The sequence below is a fragment of the Actinia tenebrosa genome, unplaced genomic scaffold (assembly GCF_029948245.1).
Source record: "Actinia tenebrosa isolate PJP-AT-01 unplaced genomic scaffold, QUT_ActTen_1.0 PGA_scaffold1__47_contigs__length_23844297, whole genome shotgun sequence".
Lineage (NCBI taxonomy): Eukaryota > Metazoa > Cnidaria > Anthozoa > Actiniaria > Actiniidae > Actinia > Actinia tenebrosa.
Genome location: NW_028292578.1, coordinates 19,525,060 through 19,550,735, shown reverse-complemented (window position 1 = coordinate 19,550,735; position 25,676 = coordinate 19,525,060). Strand labels below are relative to the sequence as shown.

At 35.9% G+C, this 25,676-nt stretch overlaps 3 protein-coding genes across 5 annotated transcripts; 2 read left to right on the top strand and 1 right to left on the bottom strand.

Moving 5' to 3' along the window:
* Positions 1-545: 545 nt before the first annotated feature.
* LOC116289361 (intraflagellar transport protein 52 homolog) lies at positions 546-9,856 on the top strand. The gene is made up of 15 exons (XM_089033147.1): positions 546-590; positions 1,142-1,269; positions 1,723-1,810; positions 2,220-2,349; positions 2,692-2,767; positions 3,101-3,169; positions 3,272-3,398; positions 3,938-4,024; positions 4,360-4,428; positions 4,783-4,860; positions 5,365-5,441; positions 5,782-5,869; positions 6,329-6,437; positions 8,420-8,565; positions 8,887-9,856. Exons 1-15 carry the CDS (start codon positions 567-569, stop codon positions 8,917-8,919), a joined length of 1,329 nt encoding a protein of 442 aa, XP_088889273.1. The 5' UTR covers positions 546-566; the 3' UTR covers positions 8,920-9,856.
* Positions 9,857-11,436: 1,580 nt separating this feature from the next.
* Positions 11,437-13,870, bottom strand: LOC116289362 (uncharacterized). Of its 2 annotated transcripts, none has more exons than XM_031696255.2 (2): positions 13,727-13,870; positions 11,437-12,850 (listed from the first exon to the last, which is right to left on the bottom strand). In XM_031696255.2, the coding sequence occupies exon 2, from the start codon at positions 12,831-12,833 to the stop codon at positions 12,354-12,356; it is 480 nt and encodes a 159-aa protein (XP_031552115.2). In that variant the 5' UTR covers positions 12,834-12,850; positions 13,727-13,870; the 3' UTR covers positions 11,437-12,353. The 2 variants fall into 2 exon arrangements, with proteins under 2 accessions (XP_031552115.2, XP_031552116.2); XM_031696256.2 differs by lacking the exon at positions 13,727-13,870 and adding an exon at positions 13,375-13,554.
* A 591-nt stretch (positions 13,871-14,461) lies between these two features.
* On the top strand, positions 14,462-25,033 carry LOC116289363 (uncharacterized). 2 transcript variants are annotated; one of them, XM_031696258.2, is made up of 4 exons: positions 14,462-14,532; positions 14,614-14,808; positions 17,858-18,739; positions 24,530-25,033. In XM_031696258.2, the coding sequence occupies exons 3-4, from the start codon at positions 17,896-17,898 to the stop codon at positions 24,706-24,708; spliced, it is 1,023 nt and encodes a 340-aa protein (XP_031552118.2). In that variant the 5' UTR covers positions 14,462-14,532; positions 14,614-14,808; positions 17,858-17,895; the 3' UTR covers positions 24,709-25,033. The 2 variants fall into 2 exon arrangements, with proteins under 2 accessions (XP_031552118.2, XP_031552121.2); XM_031696261.2 differs by lacking the exon at positions 24,530-25,033 and adding an exon at positions 19,310-20,593 and having other exon boundaries at positions 14,475-14,808.
* The last annotated feature ends 643 nt before the right edge of the window (positions 25,034-25,676 follow it).

Here is a 25,676-nt window from a genome sequence, read left to right as displayed (position 1 = left end):
CTAAAAAAAACAAGCGCTTTTAAGTGAAAAGTGATCAGCGTGGAGGGCGCAAAATGTGAACAGCAAGAAACGAATATCGTCGAACTTCGTACCTTGGTATCCTTGACCAATAAGACAAAGTATGACATATTCCTTGTAATCAGGAACGAAGAACGATAGAAGTTTATGGACGGCGTATAGCCAAAGCGCTATTTGCCACATTTTCTTAAGACGTGTTTGTCACTAGACAGTCATTTATCTAATTTTCACTTCTAATGAAATCGAACGTTAATCAACTCATTTCCATTATGACGTCACTGTGCGCGCGACTTCATTAAGTAATCAAGTCCAGGCTCTTGGAATCTTAAAAATAAAAAATCTTTCTTTTCGCATGTAGAAAGCTCTCTTTATTTTCCACTGCATAACGTTTTTTTTACAAGAAAACACTCAATTGTGTTAGTGAGACGCCGTTTTTCGACCTGTTTCACTAGAATACTCCCTTGGGCTTCCTGTGTTCCAATTTATTTAGTACTCAGGCCCCGTTGATATTTTTAGAGAGAGTCTGAGTTCGATAAAGAAATGACAAAATGGCGCCTGGGACCATGAATCAGGTAAGCGAAAAATCTTGGACAAAATCTCTTATTTTTAGCTTATTTTCTAAACAAAACAGCTAAGTTATTGCAAGAATAACATATCTAAAGTATTCCAAATTCATCGTCTTTGAAATTTCAAGTGTCTTAGGGGTAAATATAGCGTTTATTAGCGATGAAAAACTACGTACTTGTTTATTTACGTAGTTGTTGCTAAGCTGCTTGGACCAGACCAGCATCGTACGATCGCAATCGATGTATTTATCTATTGTGAACTTAAGTTTTATTCGTCATTAAAATTAAGATAATTTGTCCTTGAAATTATATTTTCGTTTTGGGAAAGAGAACTTGAGTTTCTGACCGTTGCAGAAGAAACCTCATCGAGAAAACACAACTAACTTAACTTTCAGAATTTTAAAAATCCCCAAAAATAATTGAATAATTAAATTTTTGTTATTATATTTTGCGAATTTGAAAAGCAGTATGATTCTTCTATTGGCTTTAAACATATAAATTTATACAGTCACAAAACCACACAAAAAAATAATGTATAATTATCATTTATATCTTAGGAAACAAGTGATAATCAACAACAAAGCAACACGATAGTTTTTGATACATCTAAGGCAGAACTTTTCAACCCAAACAATGGATTCAAGTCACTCGCAAGAAAACTACGCTCAAACTGGAAGATTATAATGTAAGATAAATTCAAACATGTACCCCCTTTCCCTCCCCCTCCCCCTCCCACCAACCCTACCAAGGATATTCAGTTTAATAGTGTTGAAGATACTCATTGTATCCGCCAATAAATTAGGCTTTCTCATGTCCCTTCTCTAACCTGTATATGTGGAACATCATTGAAGAGCCATGGAACTATTTCTGTAAGTAGGGGGCTTGTCTCCTGGTTGAATACCCTACCACAATTGGAGGAATAATGTACAAATACCATCAGTAATAAACTGTGTGGCTGTCAGTGCTGCCGCCTTACCAGAATTCACTGAAAATGAATTTTAAAGCTTTTTTTGGATACGTGTAAACTACACGTTATACGAATGTCTGTCATTTATATTGTTGTCAATATTTTTCATTGTCTTCAATATAATAATTTTCATCATTGTTCTAATTACTTTCCATCTTTCTTCTTTAACAGCAATAAAGATGAACTATCCCTTGAAAAGATTGTAACAGCTAAGGTGCTGGTCTTTGGAGGGCCAAGGAAAAAGTTTACAGCTGTCGAGGTAAGTATATAAACATAAGACTTGCCACTTAGTAAGCATCCTCCTGCATGTTGTGTAATTTTTTTTTTAAATCTTGGGTTTCATTCATTTTAAATTTAAATATGGTAGCAAGGATGTGAGCCCCATGTTTCGACATACCAAACAGAAACCTAAATGTTTAGAATTCTTTTAAAACTTATGTAGAAGGCTTGACGAGGGCCTGTTTATCATGCCAGGGTAATATTTCTACAAGATGGTACACTAACAGGTCATTTAAAACCAATTTCTTATTGTAGGAAGATCGTTGTGACCTTTTGTTATTTATCATTTCTTAAATAAAAAACGCTGTCGGTCAGAAATCTGTAATCTCAGAAAATTCAAATTTCAAGTGTATACAGTACACCTATTTCTTGTTTTCTTATTTTCTTAGTTTGATGTAATCAAGCAATACATTGAAGGTGGTGGCAATGTGCTGGTGTTGATGGGAGAAGGTGGAGAAACGAGATTTGATACAAATATTAATTTCTTACTGGAAGATTATGGAATCATGGTTAATAATGGTGAGCATGACTATATCAACTACTACAGTATTCCATGGTACAGTAGAGTGCAAACCATATATCTATGAAATATGTGTAGCACAAAAACTAAATAACATACAGTACAGTATGTCTATAAATCCTCGAAATAGCACAAAAGCTAAATAGCATAATTCCATATAAATAGCACTAAACACATCTGTTTTATTGGTGCTATTTTGTACTGATTAGTTAGTTATATTTCATGGATGTATGGTTTTCACTCTAGTAGACTACTACAAACAAAACCAAATTTAAATGTTAATTCGTAACTGAATAGGTTAAAAAAATTTGAAAATAAATGTTCTTGTTTTTTTTTTTCAGACTCAGTTGTAAGAACCGTCTACTACAAGTACTTCCATCCCAAAGAGGCACTTGTATCAAATGGAGTTTTAAACAGGTTTGTTTAGTCACGATTTTATATTCCTTTTTCTTTCATTTCTCTTCCTTTCTCTTCCTTCCCTTCTTTTCATTCTTTCTCTTCTTGCTTTACTCTGACCTCATTGTTTGCCATAATCCTCCTCCCAATATTCTATAAATAAATAAATAAACTCTTTATTTACTGAGGGTAGCACTAAATAGCAATATGCTAACAAACCTGTGGCCCTCTAATATATAAACTATGAAGATATGTGTCTAAAAACTATAGAATTGTAACTACAAGATAAAAACCCTGCCTTTAGAATTGCTTGCTTATTTTGTTGTATCTTTGTTTGTTTGTTTTAATGATCAGAGAAATAAATAGAGCTGCTGGTAAATATGTTCCAGGATCATCGGACGCTGATTCATCTGAATTTGGAAAGTAAGTCATGGCTATATAGCAGCTTGATCCCTGTAAATACTGGTAATACATGAAGTTTATGCATCCCATCCTTATTGAAAAATTCCATTATTCTGTTTCTAGGTCTGTGTCATTTGTCTACCCTTATGGTGCAACGCTGAATGTTGTCAAACCTGCTGTAGCTGTATTGTCTACTGGCAGTGTATCTTTTCCTCTGAACAGACCTATCTGTGGGTTCCATTCTTCAAAGGTTGGTTATTAGTAGAACAGTTCTTCAAGATTTACATGTACAACAATAAAACATTATATTAGTGGAATGACATTATACTTGTAAACCACTGAAGAACTGCACTTCAAGTTATTCATTGAACATATGTCTATTATATTTACATACATATCATATCCATATCAGCGCTTCACTGATATGTACACTGTAAATATAATGGACAAAGAAAAGTATTCCCATTAGATTTGAACTGGGTAAAACATTGTGTTAGCCGTGAACAGTTAATTTTTAAGCAATGTGAGCTTTTCATTACAGTCCTAGGCAAACTGCAAATAAGCACTGTGTGTATTTGCTCTCCGGTAGCAAATATGCACTGAATAGTAGCAAATTCCCAGTACACCTGTACACACTGTGCGCACTTTGCTACTGTAGCAGATATGAAGTGAACCTAGCAAACAGTGTATTTGCTACCATAGCAATAATACACACTTGCTCTCAGAGCATTGAATGTGGCTATGAATGTACACTGTATTTTATATCTATTATATCTCTATTGCTTTCAGTATTCAAGAGGAAAGCTAGCAGTACTTGGATCCGTTCACATGATTAGTGATCAGTATCTTGACAAAGAAGAAAATGCCAAAATCCAGGTGAGCTATCAAAATGTTTGCAAAGGGTTATTATTGCATTACAGCAACATGTTCGGTTGACTGCATCATTATGACATTGTTGCAATGTACATTGGATTCCCTTTATTGCGAATCTGCTGAGGTACAGGGAAAATGTTTTGAAATAAGATTCAAGTTATTCAGGGTAAAATATGTAGTGAAGCTAGTCCATAGGATGTGGCCTCAAGTTTGAGATAAGGGAATGTTTGAGATATCTGGGGTTCAATATAACAGGAATGCCACTGTATTGCATTTACAGTTTTCTTTCAAAAGATCAATTACTTGCTAATTTTTCATGATATTTTGTTTGTGTTAAGGATGTATTGTTCCAGTGGTTAACTACTAACGATCTACAGCTGAACAGCATTGATGCTGAAGACCCTGAAGTAAGTAGCCAGTTGAATGCAATGACAAAACATTGCAAAAGTAATACAATGCAATATTGGTAATCTGGGTATGAGAATATATATGAAATATTTATTTGTACTGCAGTTGTAATGTATTAAATTGAGCTGATCCTCGCAGTATGTCAAGCAACTTATGCAGCTGCAAATTGAAAGACTTGGAAAAAATTCTGAATCTTGAACGGGATTTGAACCCTTGCCCTTGCGATTCCAAGTCTCATTTGGTAATCTGGGTTTAATACATCAACATCTCAAATAGAGCAATGATTGTGAACCTTGATTTCAATAAACTGCAAATAATTTAACATTGATTATTAATTTTGATCTTTTTGTCAGATCTCTGACTACCACTATATCCCAGATACCTCAAATCTTGCTGAACGACTCAGAGTTTGCTTACAAGAAGGAGATGAGGTAAAATCTGTTGAGAAATTAATATGTATTCCATTAATTTAATTTTTCAACACTTGAAATACACTTTACAATTGATTAATAAATTCAAAACAAATTAAAATTGATAAGATGTTATTTGAGGGAGGAGGGGGAAGCAGTAGAAAAGGATTTAGTTATAGTTTTAAACTCATGTCCAGGAAGGAGACTAGATGGAGCTATTTGTACTGTATTTTGCTGTTTTTTTAGTCACTTTTCAATGCAATATCTGTTTCCAGAAAATTTTCATACCCCGCTATGGATGGAGGAAATTCGAAAAAAGGTCCTCCACTCCTCTGGAATTTTCCATTTTCTTCCATACAAACACTTTTGTTTTTCTTCTGACCCCCCACCCCCTGAGAATTTCCAATAATATTTCCTCCATGGTGGAGTATGGGTATTTTTCTGGAGCCACACAATCATCAATTAAGATATTGCCTTCATTACTTCAGTGCATGGTTTTTCATTTGTATTTCTTTTGTATGCTAGATTCCTCGTGATTTCTCAAAGATGTTTGATAACGAGTTGTACAAGCTGGACACCAGTGTAGTACCAGATGTGATTAAGTAAGCAAGGAAATAGTCCCCTTCACAGTTCCCTGCACCATAATGAAAGGTAGCTGTGCCTTTGAATCGAAGTGAGACGAACGGTGAGCTTGCAATGATAGAGACATGTAAATAATTGTCCAAGGTGTTTAACAAAAGCCTCTATCATTGCAAGCTCACCTTTCGTCTTGCTTCAAAGCAATGGCTCAGCTACCTTTCAAGATGGCGCAGGGAACTGTGAAGGGGACTGTTTCGTACTTTCATGTATAACTATTGCTTTATATAATAATCATTAAGATTACAATACCTGGACTTTAACGTCAAGATATCTAGTTATCTTGATATTTCTTGAATTTTCTAGATCTTTTGAAGAACTGCATGTGAAACACGAGGCTTTACAGCTCATCACCCCACAGTTTGAAACGCCGCTACCACCGCTACAACCTGCTGTAAGTATTGAATCCCCGGGTGGGGTGGTACTCCCATATATGGACTATACGGGGATGATCCGCTGAACAGGGTATGATTTTTCGAGCTTCTTGTCATAAACAGGGTATGCAATTTCACTCAAGTTCCAAGTTCTTCCTGAGTTTCCTGTCATATTCAGGGTTTCTACTTTCGTTTTGACCGAAACTGGTTAGTATGATCGTAAAAAAAACGATACGCGAGATGACATGATAATTGAAACAGGAACTCAGTGCAATAAATTATATCTTTTGTCATGACAGGTTCTACAAATTTGAGTTTTTTTGTCATAAACAGGGTACCCCTGTCAGAATCCCAGCGGAACACCCCTACCCAAATTCTGGCGGAGTACCACCCCCCCCCCCCCCCCCTCTCCGGGATTGAATCCTGGGATAGTTTAGGAGACGGAGACAATATAACTGTTTTCAAATCATCGTTTCCAGGTGTTTCCTCCAACCTTTAGAGAGCTACCAGCACCTGCTCTAGACTTGTTCGACTTGGATGAAGCATTCTCTTCTGAAAAAGTCCGATTAGCGCAGATAACGAACAAATGTAAGTCATCAATCATAACAATGATATCAGTCATTTGAACACCATGTACTAAGAAGTATCCCATTTCCATCAGTCCCTTTCACGCTCGATAATAAGAATGGGATAATTGCAACCGTGTTGGGTCAAAAAAGAGCAGAAAGAAACTGGCAATGGTGGTGGGAGAGAGGGATAGATTGAACGCAGTTGCTGGTCGGAGAGGGTGAGCGAGAAACCGGACAAAAGGAACATATAGGAAACCGTCAATACTTCACTTGCCACTAAAGGCTCATACGAAACTACGCGAGGTAAATTTCTTAGTATAAAATCTAGCGTCTTCATTCTCTGGGGTCACACAGACACGTACAACACTGGGGTTACACAGACACGTACGTTACTGGGTTCACATACTGTTGATACATCCAGTGGCACTAAGATATAAAATCTACGTTATAAATTTGAGTACATACCATATATACATCAAAAAGTTAACGAAATTGTACAAATTAGTGCAAAGTTTCTTAGGTCAACGGTTCACTGAACTTCAAACTAATTTGTGCAATTCTTACAAATTTTTTCAGCGATATACGGTATGCCTTCTATTACTGTACACGCTAATACCAACTGAATTAAAACAACGTGTCGGGGTGTTATAATAGTATTGCTAGCCGTAATCGAAAAACATAAGACAAGTGCCGTAATTAGGATGAATGGGACCAGAGTAAAAGGTGGCGAATTAAAAAAAACCCTGAACATGAAGCAAACATTTTGAAGTATAAAGCCAATGATAAGAAATGAGAAGCGAATAAAACAGCGAATGAAGTAAGAAAACTAACACACCTATGCGACAAGAATGAGACCAGTAGAATCAAGCACGTGGGGAGGGAAAATAAAACTAGGTGACAAAAAGCAAATTACAATAAAATAACTAGCCAGAAGTAAATAATTATTGTAAAATAGCTATGAAACGACGTTTAAAGTAAAGAAAAAACACTACTGTGCCAACTACAAAATGTAGGGAAAGGTTAATGTCACACATGTGAAATAGGGAGGACACCTAGACAAAGATTTAAAATAGATTCACCTCAAACCTCGACATTCTCAGGCTGTTCTTGAGCAGACGAAGCAGGAACAGGAATACGAGCAAGAAAATAAGCGGAAACGCGAACAGGAGGGTTATCTAAAAACTTGAGCAGCTTCCACGTTATTGGGGCTGGAACTTCCATTGGAAAACGTCAAAGCCATGTTGCAACCTTCATACAAAATAGCGCGAGGTTGATCTGGGGGAACTGTATTTATACTCGCTCTGCAAGGGACTCGTACGAATAGGTACTGAACGTATGCCTCCGTTGACACGAGTGTAAAACGACTGCGCATGCTCTGAATCCGTATGCAAATTAGTCAAAACATAAGTAAATTTGACTTTCAAACATGCCTGATAAATTGGACTTCACAAAATGCCAAAACATAGCGTCCATGCTTGAAACTTAAGGCAAATTCTTTCATATTGTGTTTGTTAATACAGTATCTTGGTCTGACAAAAGTATACTCTCAAACGTTTTTGTATACTTGGAGAAAACAAACGTTTATTTTCTCACTCAAACTCTTCAAAATTCTTAGGAAACGTGCTGAAACGTTTTTCTATAGTGTCGCCTCCGTTGGGACGAGAAATTGAAGGGTTAATGAAAGGCTAACGGAGTATTAATGTTTGAACCACTGTTAAGTATGTCTGGTTTTCCACTCTATGAAAAACAACAACTTTGATGTCTAATATCCTTGGCCCTGCTGCCTGTAAGGTTGAATAGTGAAATGGGCCCTTCTCAATCTTGAATGCGAGGCTAACATGGACATACAAAAGAAATGCCACGAATTCCATCGAGAAAAAGTCTGATTCCTTTTTTATTTTCATGTTAGCCTCGTATCCACGATAATTTTGAGCAAGGTTTATAAGGGACCTTAAACGTTTTCTATTATTAATCATTATTTTTTATTAATTTCCCCATCAGGTACAGAGGATGATCTCGAGTATTACGTACGAGAGTGTGGGGATATCCTAGGGGTTACCCATAAACTCCCTATCGATAATCGTGACGCCAAGCACATACTAGACCATATCTTTCATCAGGTGGTGGAGTTTAAGAAATTAAACCAGGTAACAAGTTCTTCCTACTCTCGACTGCATGATATATTTTCCTGTTCGATAACGAAGCTTCGAAGCTTCCTTGATCTTACCCCTTGAAACTAAATTCCTACCTTGGGACTCCTCCCAAAACAATGAAAAAAAGTTTAACTTCGAAAGAGATTTCTATCATCATGAGGAAAGAAATCTTTCGTTTTGAACCCCAGGTTGGGAACTAGTGCAAGAGATCTATAAGTTATTTGCAATCATTCCCAAGAGAATGAAATTACAGAAAACATGACGGCCATGTTAGTTGTTGAACTAAGTCTTCTGAACGCATTTTTTTCCTTGCAGGAGGCTGATGATACAACAGGATTGACCAACTAGACGTACCAGTCTTATTATCTGTATTTATATTCTGGATAAAAACACCACTCGTAAAGATAATAGGTCATTGGACAAACCTGTATAAAGAACCCACTAGATCGATATTATTTATTAGATGGATGCACCCAGTTACAGTCAGTCTATATTCTTTACATTTATCCACCTTGCATGTGTTACTTTAGAGTAGGTTTCTTATGATTGTTCCCGGGGGAAACAAGGATTAGGTGCGTAACCGGTGACCGTCAAGAGGTATCCTTGCTATAATACACCATACTGATTCGATGGTTAGTAATCACATGCGCTGTGATTGGTTCCTTTGTTCCTTACCGTGACCGTGTAACATTTTCCTATAACGCAAAACCTGTACGATATAAGTTCAAAGGGTGATTTAAGAAACAATGAAATACAAAGGTACATATGTAGGCAAGGATCCTACAACAGATTCCAAAGAGATCGAGAGAGATTGGAGTGCACCCTTCTTAAACTTATCTTGAATACAAGGCTTACATGGAAATACGAAAGAAATGCCACAAATTCCATCGAAAAAAAGTTTGATTTATTTTCTATTTTTTATGTATTTTTTTAAGAAGAGTCCATTGGCCTATTTGAGGTTGCGCACCGTAAAACAGTCCCATGATTCATCGTGCACCCTACTCGTTACCAGTTTTCCGCGCAACCTAAGCCTACAGAGCAGGCGTTCTTTTCCCCAAATCCACAGGGACGCCTGGTTTTCAGGCTAGCGCAACCTCGGAACATGGATCGTTGTTTAGGTATTACAGACTCTAGCAATACTTTAAAAGCATTTTTTTTTTTTTTTTTTGCCATTCGTGTGCCAGTGGGTGTGGCAGGAACAAAACATAGCTCTTAACTGTTTAAAAAGCTGTAAATAAACCAGTTGTAAAGTTAATATATTGAGAATTAAAAGTGTCTGGATTTCTTTCTGGTTTCAAAATGGCGCCACAACAACACGAGTAACTGAGTCTTGAACTTGTAAACGTATATAGTTTATAAATTTGTGGCTTTTGGTACATGGAAAGTTTACACTGTTCTTCCCACTGAGATTCAAAGTAATCTCTAATTTTCTAAGGCATGGAGCTACACAGTTTTCATCCAACTTCGTGAGTAACAAAGCCTCAGGTTACAGTCTGTCGTTTCGCATTTTACGACATCTGTAAGATGCGAAATGACGGTTTCGCAATTTAAAGATCTGTAAAATGCGAAATCCTCGTTTCGCATTTTATTGTGTCGTTTCGTTTCGTGGTTTATTGTAAGCCCTATTTGGTTGACCGCCGTAATTCAAGACAGCCGAACTAGAAATATTAATTTATCAATTTCGTAAACAAGATTTCAAGCCTAGAAGACAGAGATGATTTCGAAGCGATTATTTCCAAGAATTTTCAATGAACGTCATGGGCAAAAGCTCGTTTTGGTTTATCTATTCATGATTCATCTAATCGAACAGTATTTTCTTCACGAACGAGCGAAGATTGATGACGAGGAGAACAGGGTTTCAAGAGTCAGAATTACGATACAAATATTCATTCAGCATGAGTCGATATTCTCTTGAACTTGACAATATAGTCTTATAGCCTATATATTTATGTATTTATATTAACTGTTTTGGCTTCAAAGTCTACCCAAAGGAACATAAGGTACATAGCAATATCATTAATGATCTCCTTTATTTTTTCTTCAAAAAGATGGTGATTCATTAAAAATATCGATAAATTATAAAATTATAAAATGTAAATCAATTATGAGACAGGTCTTGAGCAAATATTAGCCTTTATTTTTTTCCGGTCCTGTATCCTAAAACATCGTGCGTTCTGATTGGCTGTTTGAGCGGGCAGTATTTTGTAAGTATCTGCCCGCGCGCGCGGTCCGGTATCCTTTGTCGCTAAACAACAACACAAAACGATTACCAAAACAAGTAAAAAAAATACGGGAAAAAAATTAATGAGTTATTTACCGTCCTATAGTCGGTCCGGATAGGGAAAAACTGTGCCCTCGGTCCGTATATTCAAGACCTCGAGCACAGTTTTTCCCTATCCGGACCTCCTGGCCGGTAAATAACATATATTTACGTTTTAAATGAAGCATTTTGATTTTAAAGCGAGCTATACAATTTTCGTGCGAATGAGCACGTTCATAAAACCGCATTACGTATGCCAAAGTCCGGACCGGAACGGGAACTGGAGTTCCAGATTGAGTTGTTCGATGACTTTGATGAGAAAGGTTTGCTTTGATTTTTCTTTCTGAGAAAGTGTTCACAAATAAATTCTGTATAGTTTTACTGTGCATTGCTGATCGACTCAATTCAAAACGTCCACTTATTTATTTCATTAAAAACATCAATAAATCACAACACAGAGACCCCAAAAGTGTAAATGTCTAACATTACTTCTCTAGATGCGCAACCTTTCCAGCAATCAGATCTCATAACCAGGCCCATCTTTACCAGGTATTCCAGCGCACCCTGAGCCCAGGGTCTTGTTAAAACATCAAAAAGCAATAAAATCTAATAAATTCATTTTATTGTCAGTTTTGGTCAAAAACAATTTTACAAAAGAAAATTTAAACATATTTACTAACCATTGCATTAAGTGATGCTTGTATCTAAAAATACAAACCGTGCTACATATCCTCCCAGGGATTTGTTTCCTTGTAAAGGGTATGTATACAGGTAACTGATATTTTTTTAGATATTTCTAAAACTTCGTCCGGCACCGTGTAAACGCAGCCTCAGTAACTCGTTTCATTCTATGTTATTAAAAACTCTTTTTTAAGTAGCCTGCGCTGCATACCGAGGTTGAAGCTCCGCTTCTTTGACCGGCAGTTTTCAGTTGGATGAAAGTGAATTATGAATAATATGATAATATGTACTTGTTGACTGATCGGGAAGGCCGTACGGGAAATATTTGGCTCGAGGTGATGGAAATATTTGGAAGAAAAATGATTTTTACTCTACTTAAGCTACGTTGTTGGAATTTTGATCACCTAACAATGATTTAGAAACAGACCATATCTCAATAATTTGTTTAACCCTTCCAATTGAAGTTTTTCCTTTTAATTTACCCTGTTTGTCTAACTCCTGTGCAGCATGCTTCGCTCCCTTCTCGTCCACATTGGGTGGATGAGCCACTTGGTTTCTTTGATCTTGAAGTAGCTTGAAGGCCCCTATTAGTTTTTTCAGCTTTGCCCAATCGATTTTTTTCTTTAATTTTTCCAATCTTTCCTCTGCTTCTATTCTTTCTTCGTCGTTAAGCAAATCTTCATCATCAATATCGTTTTCTATATCCTTAATCTTATAATAGCAGTCTTTAGCACAGCAACGTTTAGGCATGACATAACGGTATAGGTTAGTTGGTAACTCGAAACAAACTTGTCCAATTATCAACTTGTTAAGATCCATTTCATAATTGCGAATGTGCTTTTTAATGTCTTGAGTCACCTTCCAATTCTTTATTTTCTTCTCTTAATTTCTGATTCTCGTCTTCATTCATTTCGTATGCGATACGGTAATCTTCCATTTTTTTCATTTCTTCATTATGGCTTTCCTTTATTTCACGCATGTCGGTTTTGTAGCCTTCTTTAATGTCTTCCATTTGTTTCCGGTGACGTTTCTCGTTTTCTTTGATCGTACTTTCCAACGAATCCATTCTCACATCCTTCTTTTTAAGCTCTTCCTTTAATTCTTCTATTTCATTCTTAAGCTGGATTATTTCCTTTTCGAACTGATCTTTCTTTCCCTTGATATCTTCTATTTCTTCTTTAATTTCTTCTTCTCTATCTTTTCGATCATTCAACTCTTTTATTTTGTTTTTATATACTGTAATCTTTTCTTTCAACTGTTCGATTTTTCTATCTTTATTCTTTATTACCTCTATGAAATGTTCACGTTCAGGATCTCGCATGTTTAGGCGTTCTAGAGCTTAGAAAAACAAAAACAAAAATCATCATTTTGATTAGAAATGCATTCGCTGCTTAGATTCAAGTCGACTAAAATCAAGAAAAAAAGTCATTATAATTGTGTGAATAAGGTACGGTTACGTATGTATTGCATCTGTTTAACAGTTACTGTTTTGGGGCAATCGACTGCAAGGCGTATTTTGTCTTTCAACAGCAATTTAGTGAAAGACGTCTTCGAGACCCGCGACCTAGGTCTAACCTTGTTATTCTCGCTCCTCAGACTCGGGGATCTCTCTCGCTGCGTCGTTACTATATAATACTAGTAATCTCTGTACAAAGTATCTTAAATTCGTTCAGCTAGTTCACAAATTTCACAGCTCGTTTTCAAAGTATCTTAGATAAAAAATTATAATTTGACGACGTCGCGATTGTTCGGTACTTTCGATCGCTTCGACAAGACACCCAGTGATTCGGTCTGTATCGATATTGAAATAAACGAAACCATTTAAAAGAATTTTGTCGAATTCAAAATGAAAAACTATTTACCTTAAAGGCCATGAATGATGATTTAGCGGCAGAAAATGGAGAAATCTAGCGAAATGTTTGCAATAAAACGCATTTTAAGCAACCCGCGTTGCGAATCGACTAGCAAAGGATTCTGGTTGTAGGGAGTTACCATGTTGTTCAAAATGTCGAAGTACTGATTCATTTTTCTTACGATTTGATCGATAAATTTTATTAGAATTCAAACGATTTCTCTTTTATTATTGCTCAGCAAAATCTTAAAATATCACTTGGATAGAAAAGTTAAACAAACTGAAACGAAACCTCGAACCATAATTTCATTTCTATTCGTTTGCGGTAGGAATTGCCATGCAGTAGAAAAAATGTTTCTTACCTTATTCTATGAACAAAAACCTTGCCGGAGCAGGACCACTGCCAACATAGATGACCGTCTAGCAAGTCAGCGAAATCTTTTATTTCCTTCTTCGCGTTCTTCGTATTTTGCATCGCTTGGTCGCATCGGTATGAATGCTGTGTTTTGATTGGCTCTTAAGGTATAGTATGTCATTCACAATTCTTGGAAGTTGACCTGCAGGGAATCTGCGCGGTCACTGCATAAATTTGTACTGCGTGCGTCATTGGTTTCGCTTTTATATGGTCATACTTTATTTAGAAATAGGGGTCTTTTTCAAACATATTTTCGATTTCATCATTTTTGGGGCTTCAAAATAGGCTATTGGTTCCCTTTGACTTTATTACACAAGAATCAAAAGAAATCCTCTTATCTTACCACCATTGCTTCGCGTTTTTCTTTTCTAACAACGAAAAACCCGAGTCAAGTCAAATTTAGTTCTTATTGATTTTTTCTACAGTAAGGTAGCACCGGCTGAGGATGTGCAAGAGATGATTTGTAGCATAGCTGACAAGGAAATAAAATGAGAAAGGGGCATGAAAGCGTCGCCCTTTTGATTGGTAAAACTATTTTTGTCAAACATTGAACTGATCGCGGCATCATTTTGTTCCAGTGTCTAGATGTCCGTTTACCATACGTTGCTATGTAACTTAGAGATTCTGCGCGCTCCAAACTGACCAATGAACACCCACAGTACGTTAAAAAGCACTTTATAAGGTCATGTAATTGTCTCATCATTCAGTGATGCAAAGAGCACTAAACAAGCAACTTTCCTCGTTGAAGCAAAGGTCTAATTTCTTCACTGATGTCGGCTTTTTTCGTCGTATTCTTGATTTTATCCTAAACATCAAAATACTGTTGGTTTCCAGGGCCTTATCGTCATTCTAGGTCTTTCTTTGGTACGATTCGTGGTATACTGGCTTATAGTGGCTTTAACATCCGCTGAGTCAGTTTGGAAGACAGCCAAACAAAAGAAGTACTGTGTATGTCGATTTCTGAGAAACGGCCGGTATCAGAAATCCCGATTTGACAAGAAATCGGGAGACTCACTCTATGTAATGGAAGTAAGTAAAAGTACATTTTTCATTTTCTTGACTATTTTTTAAAAAGGAACGAACAAAAATGTCCATGGAGAAAACAGAATGGCGAGCAGCAGTAATTCAGTTGCTGTAAACGACACTTCAAGATGTGAAACCAGGTGCCTGAGGTGGTTATAGATTTACTAGAAACATTTTGAGTTTTTTTCTCCTAAATATTTGAGCAGTAGCTTACTGAGAAAACTAAAAATCCGTGTGGACATGGCAATAAAATCGAATATATACTTCAGTTCACCACTAGGTAGGAAAAAATGCGATGATAAAAGTAAACTGATCCGAGGGAAATAGCAACTCGGCCGTAAAGGCCACGTCGAATGTAAACGTTTTGCTGAAACTTGTGTGCAAGAACAACGAGACAAGTTTTAGGACGAAATTGCGCGGTATATAGACGTCTTGAAACTTTGTTCGACATTATTCAGCTAAAGGATCCAATCCGGCCGGCAGAGCCCAACATTTCCCAGAACATGCAACATCAACATTGCGGATGTCTAGTTGTTTTATGAAAGCGTTGCGACGTGTCACCCATGAATTTTTTCTCGCAACGAATGTTTATTAAGAAGGCTTCTCGAAGGACAGGGTAAGATTTGCCTTGGATAGATAGTGTTACCAAATCGATGTTTTAAGATAATTTTTGACTATCTGCTAGAGAGAGAGATATATATATATACACATATATATACATACATATACACATAAACCCCTTGAAACCCCTTGATATATAACAACGTAATGCATCGAGCACTCTACCGACAGTATAGACTCAAACATCCAGATTTATATATAAATATATATATTTTTTTTCTATCATTGTCTGTGCGTTACCGCTTTCTTTTATATACATGCGGTTATGTTCGGTTGGTGTTGTCGTCTTCGTAGAAAATGTTAACAAAGACTGTGGATGGACTGAGCAAAGCGACATTGCCTGTCGTATGTCTGTAAGTTGTCTTGTGATTGGCTGCTATACATGATAGCTTCTTAGAATTGGCACGCACTTGTCTTATGATTGGCTGCTATAACGATGATTAGATAAACACAGGAGCCAGTTCTTGGAATTGGCACTGCGCGCACTTGTCTTGTGATTGGCTGCTAAATCCAACTGATAAACAGGGGCAGCCTTGACAAAGTTAATAAGTAATTTTTGAGCCCGACACATGAGTTCTGTGTGTCTAGCTTTCAAACTCCTTGACAGTCCTGACTTTGCCCTTAAATTAAGTTGTTCTTAACCATTCCTTATGAAACAAAAGAAATCTAGATTTTTCTTCGCGTTTCTCTTAACAATGGCCCATTTTGGTTCAGAATCATTCGTCGCTTAGTTTGCGGTTTACTTTTCTCGGTCTTTCAAAAAATGGTGCTTATTCTTAATATTCATTTTAGTGACAAAATAAAAATGAAAAACAAATAACATAGAAATTAAGAGTGAGACAAAGAAGAAAGAGGCTCGACCTTTCGGTTTGATATTTGTGTTTCGGTCTGGTAGTTGTGCAAATGAGGAAACGAGCCTTCATAGACTTCGGTCCAATGCAATTCTTCGCAACAGGGAATTTTGGAAATCACTCGATGTTCTAAAAATAAGCCTGAAATTATACTGAGCTTCAGGGATTTCACTGCCCTCGGAGAGAGCGACTTTTTTATTCCGACTTAATGTGAGTCTTAGATTTTACATGCATATCGAGTTTGTGTTTCCGTACTTTTAACCTTCTTGGGGGAAAACTGTAGGCACTTCAAAATATCAACATAAAAATCTGAAATACAATTTATTACGTTCTATTCCTTTGAATTGTACTGCAATAGCAAAGAATGTACAATGTCGTTCCTAATGCCGGTATAGCTCCACACTTTCGCTTTCCTTTAACCTCAAGGGGAAAAAAACTAATTCGCGTTTCAGACTTAGAATTTAGTCGCAGAAGGTTAATTCGACGTTTACCAGTAGGGGAAGTTGATATCAAATATAGACTTGACCAAGAAACTGGGGCTTCCTAAGCCTCAAACAGGTTTTTAAGGAGGGATGGCTTGAACGCACGAAAACTCGCTTTTATTGAAATTTCTTATATTTCAAGAATAAACGACTGAATAAACGTTCCATTCAAAGTAAGGCAATGATGTAGAAACTGGAAGAGTTTGCTGACCTTAGCTAAGAGTTTTTTGGGATTTTAACAATACAGTTTTGCTTCGTTGTTGGTCGGCGTCTTGGCTAGCGCAGTATAATGGCGGTTGTAACCGATTTATATCTTGCCAATATTTAGTTCACAAATTCAGATTTTCCTTTCTTTAAAAAAATACTGGTCATTTATAGCGGTCATATTTAGTTTTTTTAAACTGGTATTCTTCACTTTAGACGTTCTGATATTTTGTTGTAGCATTCGAATGAAACATTGAAATTTGTTCCCATACTGGCGGCCATCTTAGATTTCTCGGACAAATGACTAGCCGGGACTTTTACTTGTAAAGGAAAATTTAGTCACAAATTTTTTTTCTAATAGAAAAAGAATTAATCGTAGTGAAGTAGACTGTTTCTCAAAGAAATAAAGAGCATAAAGTAATAACTATTTTATGATGAGTGGAACATTTTGTCAGCTTTCTCTCTCGGCACCCTGCACTAAGATGTGAACCGAACTTATCAGACTTATTATACTAGACCAAAAACAAGATTATCAGTTAGTTTATTAGCATTAATATTAATAAACTGTTTCAGTATTAGCTGTACACAAATTGGCTTTTATTTTAGGCTATTTTATTCTCACAAAAAATAAATAAATAAATAAACACACAAAAAAATCAACACTTCTTCCTATTCGACCACGGGGTAAGAGCGAGGGCCACAAGTTTGTTAGCTACGGAGCTATTTTCGCAGTTCTAGACTCGTAAAACGAATATCATACGTTTGCTTATCTGTTTCATTTTTGTTTTTCTTCAAGACAGCCTGCAGTGGGGATTATCATTTATCATATCTTAATAAAGTGAGTAAAATAATAGTAATGATTGATGAAATAATACTGTATTTTTAATTTTTCCTTAGATAAATTAGAATCACTTCACCAAAAGTATAATCCTGCAATGGAATGTAAGACAGTTTCGATGACGCTTGATGATTTGATGACTGAGACTGACAGAAGGGCAAACCAGAAATTGAAAGAAATTCATTATTTTGATACCCGAAACCATGCTCATGGCCTAAAACCCAGCGATGACCGGCGGGAAAGCAAAGTCCTTAGCAATGAATTAGAAAATCGCAAACAAGAAGTCACTAACCTTAAGGAAGAATTTTTAGATCTGACGAACAGAATAGAAGAACTTAAGGGGAAAAAAGAAGCGCTGAGCAAAACTTTTGACGAAAGAGAGACTAGGCTAGATTCTTTGGAAGAAGCGGTTGAACAAAACAAAATAAACCAGGAGAAAGAAAAGAAAGAATTTAATGAAAACCATGCCAAAAACATGAAAAAATCAGATGTAGTGTTTGAGAGAGAAATAGACGAAGCCGATCGTAACTTTAAAAAAGAAATTACAGAAATCTATCAAAAAAACAAGCGCGTTAACCAAAAAATAACAACGCCGACAAAAGAAAATCTCGATATAAATTATTGCCAGGCTTATATTGGGCGAGTATGTTTGATTCTACAGGCCATCATGTACCACATCGTGCTGCCTGACCAGTTCGCTGAAGATTGCCCTTACAAAGTAAAGGATATTGAAGAAGATATTAACGATGAAGACTTGCTCGATGACCAAGAAAGACAAGAAGCTTTGAAAAGGTGGGCGGATTTGAAGGAGAACCTTAGATGGGAACCTTCTATTGAGAAAACGTTGAAAATGTTACAGAAAGAGGGAAACTATATGGCCAATCCAGAAGGCCTGACGGTTGAAGAAGCAGAAAGGGTTGCCGAAGAGCTGAACAAACAAGGTAGATTAAGAGGAAGAACTTCATACGAAAAAGTCAAAAAAATAATCAAGATGTGGAAAATATCCTATACATTGGCTCAGTCGTTGCCATGAAATAATACTGATGTGCATGGTAAAGTTCTTAACTTATGATGTCGTAAAAGTTCGAATTTTCGGCATTATTTCTTGATCAATCAGTGCCAATCTCAAAACTGCACCAAATTGCTGCTTATCTGTTCAACTAAACAAAGTCAAACAAGGACAATCCAGCTTTGACATTTAATTCGTTATTTTACTGCCGTATCGTGATCAGCCGTTGCGGTTTTGTTGCTCGATCTCGACAAATAGTTGATCTATATATTTATGTCGAAACCTACAAAACCTCCGGATAGCTGTATAAGTCAGGACATGCGCAGTGCTACCCTCACAGACTGGAAAAAAAAGGATTTAAAGTTGCCAAGCTGACCTTAAGACTTCGATGGAGTCAATGGACCCGAGTGCAACAACGTACCACAAATCTTAAGGACAATCATATAAGATATAATGATAATTGTTTAGTCAAAATTCAATCAGCTCAAATATTTTTTTCCAGCAAGTCCAAGCAGAAGCCAGATATGTCCAATGAAGAAACCTAAATGAAGTCTGTCTGATATAAGATCTAGATTTCCAGGTTTGTTAGCTCAAATAATTTTGCGTTCTCGATTGTTTGTAGTGCTGAATGTGGATTCTTTTCTCTTCTTTTTTAAGTCAATTCTTTTGAGAAATTGTATCATTATTAGAGCAGGTCTCTTCCTCCAAACTGTTATTTTACTCTGAAATAAAAAATAAGTGGTTACAATAGAGAACTTTAGCACAAAGTTCCTGCTATGCACCGCAAACCTCAAACTCAGTACAGTTCAATGTCAGGCGTTTTCTATCACACCTTCGACATTTAGCAAGGCTTCATAACGAAGATGTTACTGGAGGAGCCGCCATATTGAATTTCATTGATGCCCAGTGTTTCTAGCGGTAGTAGAGCACAGGGAACCCGGCTATATATTTTTTGCTTCTTTCAGAAAAGTAACTTTGCTCTTTGTGGGTTAAATTCAAATCAATAACAGTTGGTAACACACTCTCTAGTAAACACTCAAAACACTCTTCTTTTGACTGCTTACTAAAAAGTGTGTTACATACCACAGGCGACCAATAAGATTTAATCGGCTATCAGTTTACAGCGCCGACCTAATCACAGCTTATGTAATGGAAAACTGATCACAACTCAGGAAACCCACAAAGAGCAAAGTTACTTTTCTGAAAGAAGCAAAAAATATATAGCCGGGTTCCCTGTGAGTAGAGCAGAGCTTAACCTGATGCTAAATTTCTCTAATGCTAGCTTAATTCCTCGACAACCCATTCGATTATAAAAAGATGAGCTCTAAATCGAAAAAGGTAAATATAATTAGTAAATAAAATGGTTAGCATGGATATCATATACGTCCCTGTCGGGATATAATATTTACACACAAAAAAACAACAACAAAAATAACAAAATCAAAAATCAAAATAAATCAAAATAAAGCCACGCTGAGGGGTAAGGAAAGGGAGGTGTAGGTGGGTTATGACTTAAACTTGTCTAGACATAGTTTACAGTTTTTTTCATATCGTATACATATTCTTGATCCTGTTTTTTAAATTACTTTTAACCTTAACTTGAATGCCGCGGTATAATTTATCTAATCCTGTCCTACATTCAAAATAAAAAGTTAATAAGTAATTTAATTTATGAAAGCGTAACAATATTCATTGCAATCATCACCATAATTGTAGCTATTGTACAATTACAGGTTGTGTATTCAATTTGAGAAGTAAATACAGTAAAATACTCTATTTCATGTCATATTTTTGTCTTGTTTTGCGCGTCTTGGGGTTTTAAAGCTTCGTGAAAATTCTGTGAAAAACCTGTGAAATTTCTAAAATACAGAGATATTTTTCACAGTTTTTTCACAGGATTTTCACATGTTCTCAGCCAGTAGTGAAAGTTAAATTACAAGAAGAAATGCAAGGAAAAATGCCAAAAGACTTTCACTAAACCCCTCAGTCGCCAACCTTTCACTTCTACATCGGGTTTCGAAACCTATGAATAACCTGTGAAAAACCCGTGAAAAGAATTCACAGCTTTTTTCCACAGGTCTTTTTTCCACAGGTTTGAATTCGTCAAAAACCTGTGAAAAGGGACACTTTTACAGGTTCAAAATGCTGTGAAAAATTACTATGAATATTACTTTTGCAGGTTTTTTTCAAAATTTTCTAGACAGAAAACCTGTACAAGTAAACCCTGTGAAAATTATATTCACAGGTTTTTTTAATAAGGAAAAAACCTATTATACTGTAAATATATTACTTAAAATCTGTGAAAAACCTGTGAAAAGCTTACATTACCTGTAAAATACTTCTTCAAAAACATTAAGTCAGAGCTCATTAACAGAAGCAGCAAATCACTGTGAAATATGTATAAATGGCACCTACATGTTGTAATACTAGATTTTAATTGTTAATTTACAAAGAGCCTTTCTGTTTTCCCATCTCTGTCAGTTATGCATTCACAATTTCTAAATTATTATATTATCTAACTTATGTGTCAAGTGTACAAGATAGCAAAATTTGAGTCCAAGCTACAAAGAGGTCACTACTGGGATTTTGCAACTTTAATAATGAGCTATGTTCTCAAGTCTGACACTGACCATGATCTAAAAAAATGAAGTTCAACTTTTCAACATTTTTTTATTGTCATTCTTTTCATAAATTTCTTTTGAAATCCTTCAAAAACTAAAGCCTGAAAATAATACACGCATTCTTGAAATGGTTATTTACTTATAACTTGATAAGCTTATCCTCTTTTTTCGCATAAGAATTAATTTTACTGACCAGTTGGCAAGAGCCTTATAGATCAGAGCTCACCCTTTTATGAGCTAAACCAGAGCTAACCAGCAAAAGGGGGAAGTACAGTCTGTAGTTTTCAAGTCTTGTGGTGATTTCATTAGCATTTTGAGGCTGTGAAAAGAGGAAAATGCTATAGTTCAGATTCAAATGCTGCATTTTTTAACTTGCCAAATCATAACAGATCTATAGAACTCGATATTCAAATAGATTTTAAATTTAAAAACCTACCTCCATTGAATAATATTGCTTGCTTGAATACAACTTGAACCTTCATTTTTAAGCTTACTTTATACTTGGCAATATATACTACTCAGGGTTTTTTTGTTTGATGTCTTCGTTTTTACTTCAGCAGAGGCATCATTTTGAGTAAACATCTTTGCTTTCATCTCGAGGAATTAATATCTTTTGCTTTAAAAGCTTTGAAGGCTATTTTATAATCTAACAAATAGTTTTTTCTTCCTTACAAATCAACCAAAGAAGGTTTCTTGCAAAAATGAGCGAAAAAACTTTTGATTTCCCGCCTTTTTGCTTTCTGATGCCAACAGCCAATCAATGATCGTGTTTTCATCATGTGACCAAGAAAAAATCCGCTGACTAAGGAAGCGAGCCCGCATATTCAAAATGGCGTTGAGAGGTGTGGTTGTTTTTTTCTTGCAAAAGAAGGGGAAAAAATCAAAACGTCAGCCAAAATAAGGTATTAATTTTATTTTATAGTTAAGCTTTCAATGTGTAATGTCAATTTTCTAAAATTTAAAAAATTTTCAACGCTTTATCCGGATGAAAGTTACTAGTAAAAGTTTTAAAAGCTTTCCTTTCAAAAAACCTTTTTTCAACACTAAAGCAGCAAGACATCAGCTAAGCACATTACAATTAAAAATTAAAAAAAACAAAACAAATACAAAATGTTTGAGCATTAGATTTCAGTTGGAGGATTTCATGAACAGGAGAATAAGTTTCTGGCAGACAGCACCATCTAATAAATGCCATGCATTCTTCAGTTAATTTATTCAATTTTATAAAAATGTTTTATCATTATTGCTAATAAATGTTTATAGCTTGTAGTTGTGATCAATTGCAAACCCAGAAATAATTGGGATATATAAGCGGTATTGTTGGAATTGAAGCAACCCGCCCCATATCTACAGAGTGTTATTACACCTGTAAGATTTAAAAAGTCAAAATTGTATTTAAATTACATATTCCATTTGATGTTTAATTCAGTGCATCATGAAATATTAACACTGGATAGAGACAACGAAGTCTTTATCCTCTTTTAGTAGCATCGCCCAAAATTTCCTTACAGCAATAATTACTGATACTCCTTACTGTATTTTTTATACCAATATCCAAATATCTGGGCTGATCCAGGCCACATTATTAGGGCACTGTTGTTTTATATGTTTACATTCAATAAATTAACTAAATTAAAAGTTGTTTAAAAAAACAAGCATGTAGATAAGCATTTCCATAAGCAATATGCAGGAACTCGGTATAAAAAATAGTTTCAACATATAGAATTGTAAGATATTTCTAGGATCCTATTCCTAACTAGGGAAGCACAGGTGGCGTAGCAGTGAGAGTGCTCACGTCTCACCAATGCGACCTGGGTTCAAGTTATGCAGGGCTTATTGTGGTGTTGTTTTGTGAGTAAAGTTGCTTATTGGTTATTTGTTTTTCTGGGTTTACTGGTTTTCCTCCCTCTGCAAAAATCAACTTTTAAATTCCAATTGGAATTCAGTGGATGAAGAGCCACTCTGTGGAAAATGCTACTGTTATCCTTTAGTAGGATTGTAAGCAGGATTGTGCATCCTATGTGAGATCTTTTTAGGATTTTTTATAAAGAAACTTTTATAATGTCAAGTTAAATTTACTGTAGCTGTTGATTAGTGTCATAAGTATAATCATATGCCTTCAAAATATGTTGAGGAAAATTAAAATTATATAATGGTATTTCAGCTGTTTTCACAGATTTTTCACAGGTAACTGTTTCAACGGGTTTTTTATCATCTGAAATTCACAGGTTTTTCACAAGTGTTTTGTTTCAATGAGTTTTTATCATCTGAAATTCAAAAGTTTTTCACAGGTTTCTGTTTCAACAAGTTTTTATCATGCTGAAATTCACAGGTTTTTCACAGGTTTCTGTTTCAATGAGTTTTTATCATGTCCAAATTCACAGGTCTTTCACAGTTTTCTGTTTCAATGAGTTTTTATCATGCCCAAATTCACAGGTTTTTCACAGGTTTCTCCACAGAAAATAAAACTCACAGGTTTTTCCCACACAGGTTTAAAATGTTCACAGGTTTTTCACAGGTTTCAAAAATTAAGATTTTTCCAAGAATCGACATGAAATCGGCCGTGTAAAATTCACAAGTTTTTTCACAGGTCACTTTCATGTTACCTGTGTTTTCACAGGTTTTTCACAGGATTTTCAGATGTTCTCAGCCAGTAGTGAATTTTTCAGGGTATTTTAGTTTATTAATTTTTCGTTTGGAAGGTTTGCCTGTAGCTAACAGGATTGGTTGAAAAGGTTGACGGAGTTGTGTCTTTGTACATCAGCAAAAAACAGAAACACAATCAAGTTATTTCATGGTGCGGCTGGATTGTTTAGCATTGATTTTTTATGAGCAATGAGAAATGCCAATACTATATTTTCAAACACTTTGGGATCTTGGATACCCATAGCTAGTAATATTAACAGCATTGCTAACAATGGTTTGTATTCGAGGTATCTAATGGTAGTATCTCCTTATGTGGTAACCGTATTTTGCAAACTATTTTCGCAGTGACAGCTGCATAAACCAATGATTCCATTAAGCCATAATATCTGTAGTGCAATAACCAATACCTCCAATCATTTAATAATTTTTGATCCATTTCTTATGCGTGCTTATAGTTTGCTCTGTCTGGGATTCTATCCACCAAGAACTCCACTTTTGCAAGAATCACACCAACTTTTCTCTCAAGGCTGTCCATTCTCTGGTCCATGGTCCTGTTAAAATTCATCAAATCTTCTGCACTTTTTGCTTTAGCCAACTGCTTTCTCCATTTCCTCAATCCCGTCAAAAGAAATAGAATCAAAATAGCAATAGCTGCTGGGATAGGTTTGTTGGCAACAAGAGAGCCATATCCACATGCATAAACCAATGAGAAATGCTAGCCGTCGTACACACCAGACTGGGCCAAATATGGAATGGACCAAAAATGAGCTGGACATGAGAAAGAATTTGTTGTAGGATAATCTTGTGAGGGAGATGACACCCATCACAATCCACAGGCCAAGCAGGATAAGAGAAATTAGATTGTGACGACTTGCTGTTACATGATGAGAAAGCAAAGAATCTATGGAAATAAATATAGAGATATTATTTTTTAATAAAAGGTTTTATATTTTTGAACATTTATTATTATTGTGGTACTTTTGACACTGCCCTTTACTGCATCATCAGGGGCGGATCCAGAATCTTGTTAAGGGGGGTGCTGCGCACAAAGTTAACTCAGGGGGGTGAACCCCTTAGAATCAAAAGGGAAAAAACCAGTATTGGATACTTCAATGTAGGGGCATAAAGTTGAACCAGGAGGGAGTGTGCACCCCCTGCACCCCCACTTGGATCCGCCCCTGGTCATGACTATCATCACAATCACTTAATCACTACTACAATCGTCATCACAGTAAGCATCGAGAGGGAGGGGCTGAGAAGCTATGATCCTATGACTTTTTGCTGAATTAATACAATATATTATCATGACTTATTATTATACTATGACTTATACATAAAAAATGCTTTCCAATCAAAGTCCACCCCATCCCCCTTTAGGATGCTCTAGAATAATTTAATTATCATCATCATCACCACCACCATCATAATATTTATCACCATCATCATCATTTTCACATGGCTATCATTTACTGACTGAAAAAGTGATACAGCAAATTATATAATAACTAAAATGTTTCCAAACCTACCCAAATGCTCCATTAAGACCCCTCCCCCCTGTGAACTTTAGAAATGGTGATAAATGAATCCCAAATCGGAGAGTTT

Excerpts from the sequence above, each read along its gene's own strand:
- LOC116289361 (XM_089033147.1), top strand. The coding sequence starts at position 567 with ATGGCGCCTGGGACCATGAATCAG. Across the intron at positions 3,170-3,271 it reads GATTCATCTGAATTTGGAAA|GTCTGTGTCATTTGTCTACC; the intron begins GTAAGTCATGGC and ends TTCTGTTTCTAG. Across the intron at positions 3,399-3,937 it reads GTGGGTTCCATTCTTCAAAG|TATTCAAGAGGAAAGCTAGC; the intron begins GTTGGTTATTAG and ends TATTGCTTTCAG.
- LOC116289362 (XM_031696255.2), bottom strand. The coding sequence starts at position 12,833 with ATGCGAGATCCTGAACGTGAACATTTCATAGAGGTAATAAAGAATAAA.
- LOC116289363 (XM_031696258.2), top strand. The coding sequence starts at position 17,896 with ATGGAATGTAAGACAGTTTCGATGACGCTTGATGATTTGATGACTGAG. Across the intron at positions 18,740-24,529 it reads CGAAGAGCTGAACAAACAAG|TTTGCTCTGTCTGGGATTCT; the intron begins GTAGATTAAGAG and ends GCGTGCTTATAG.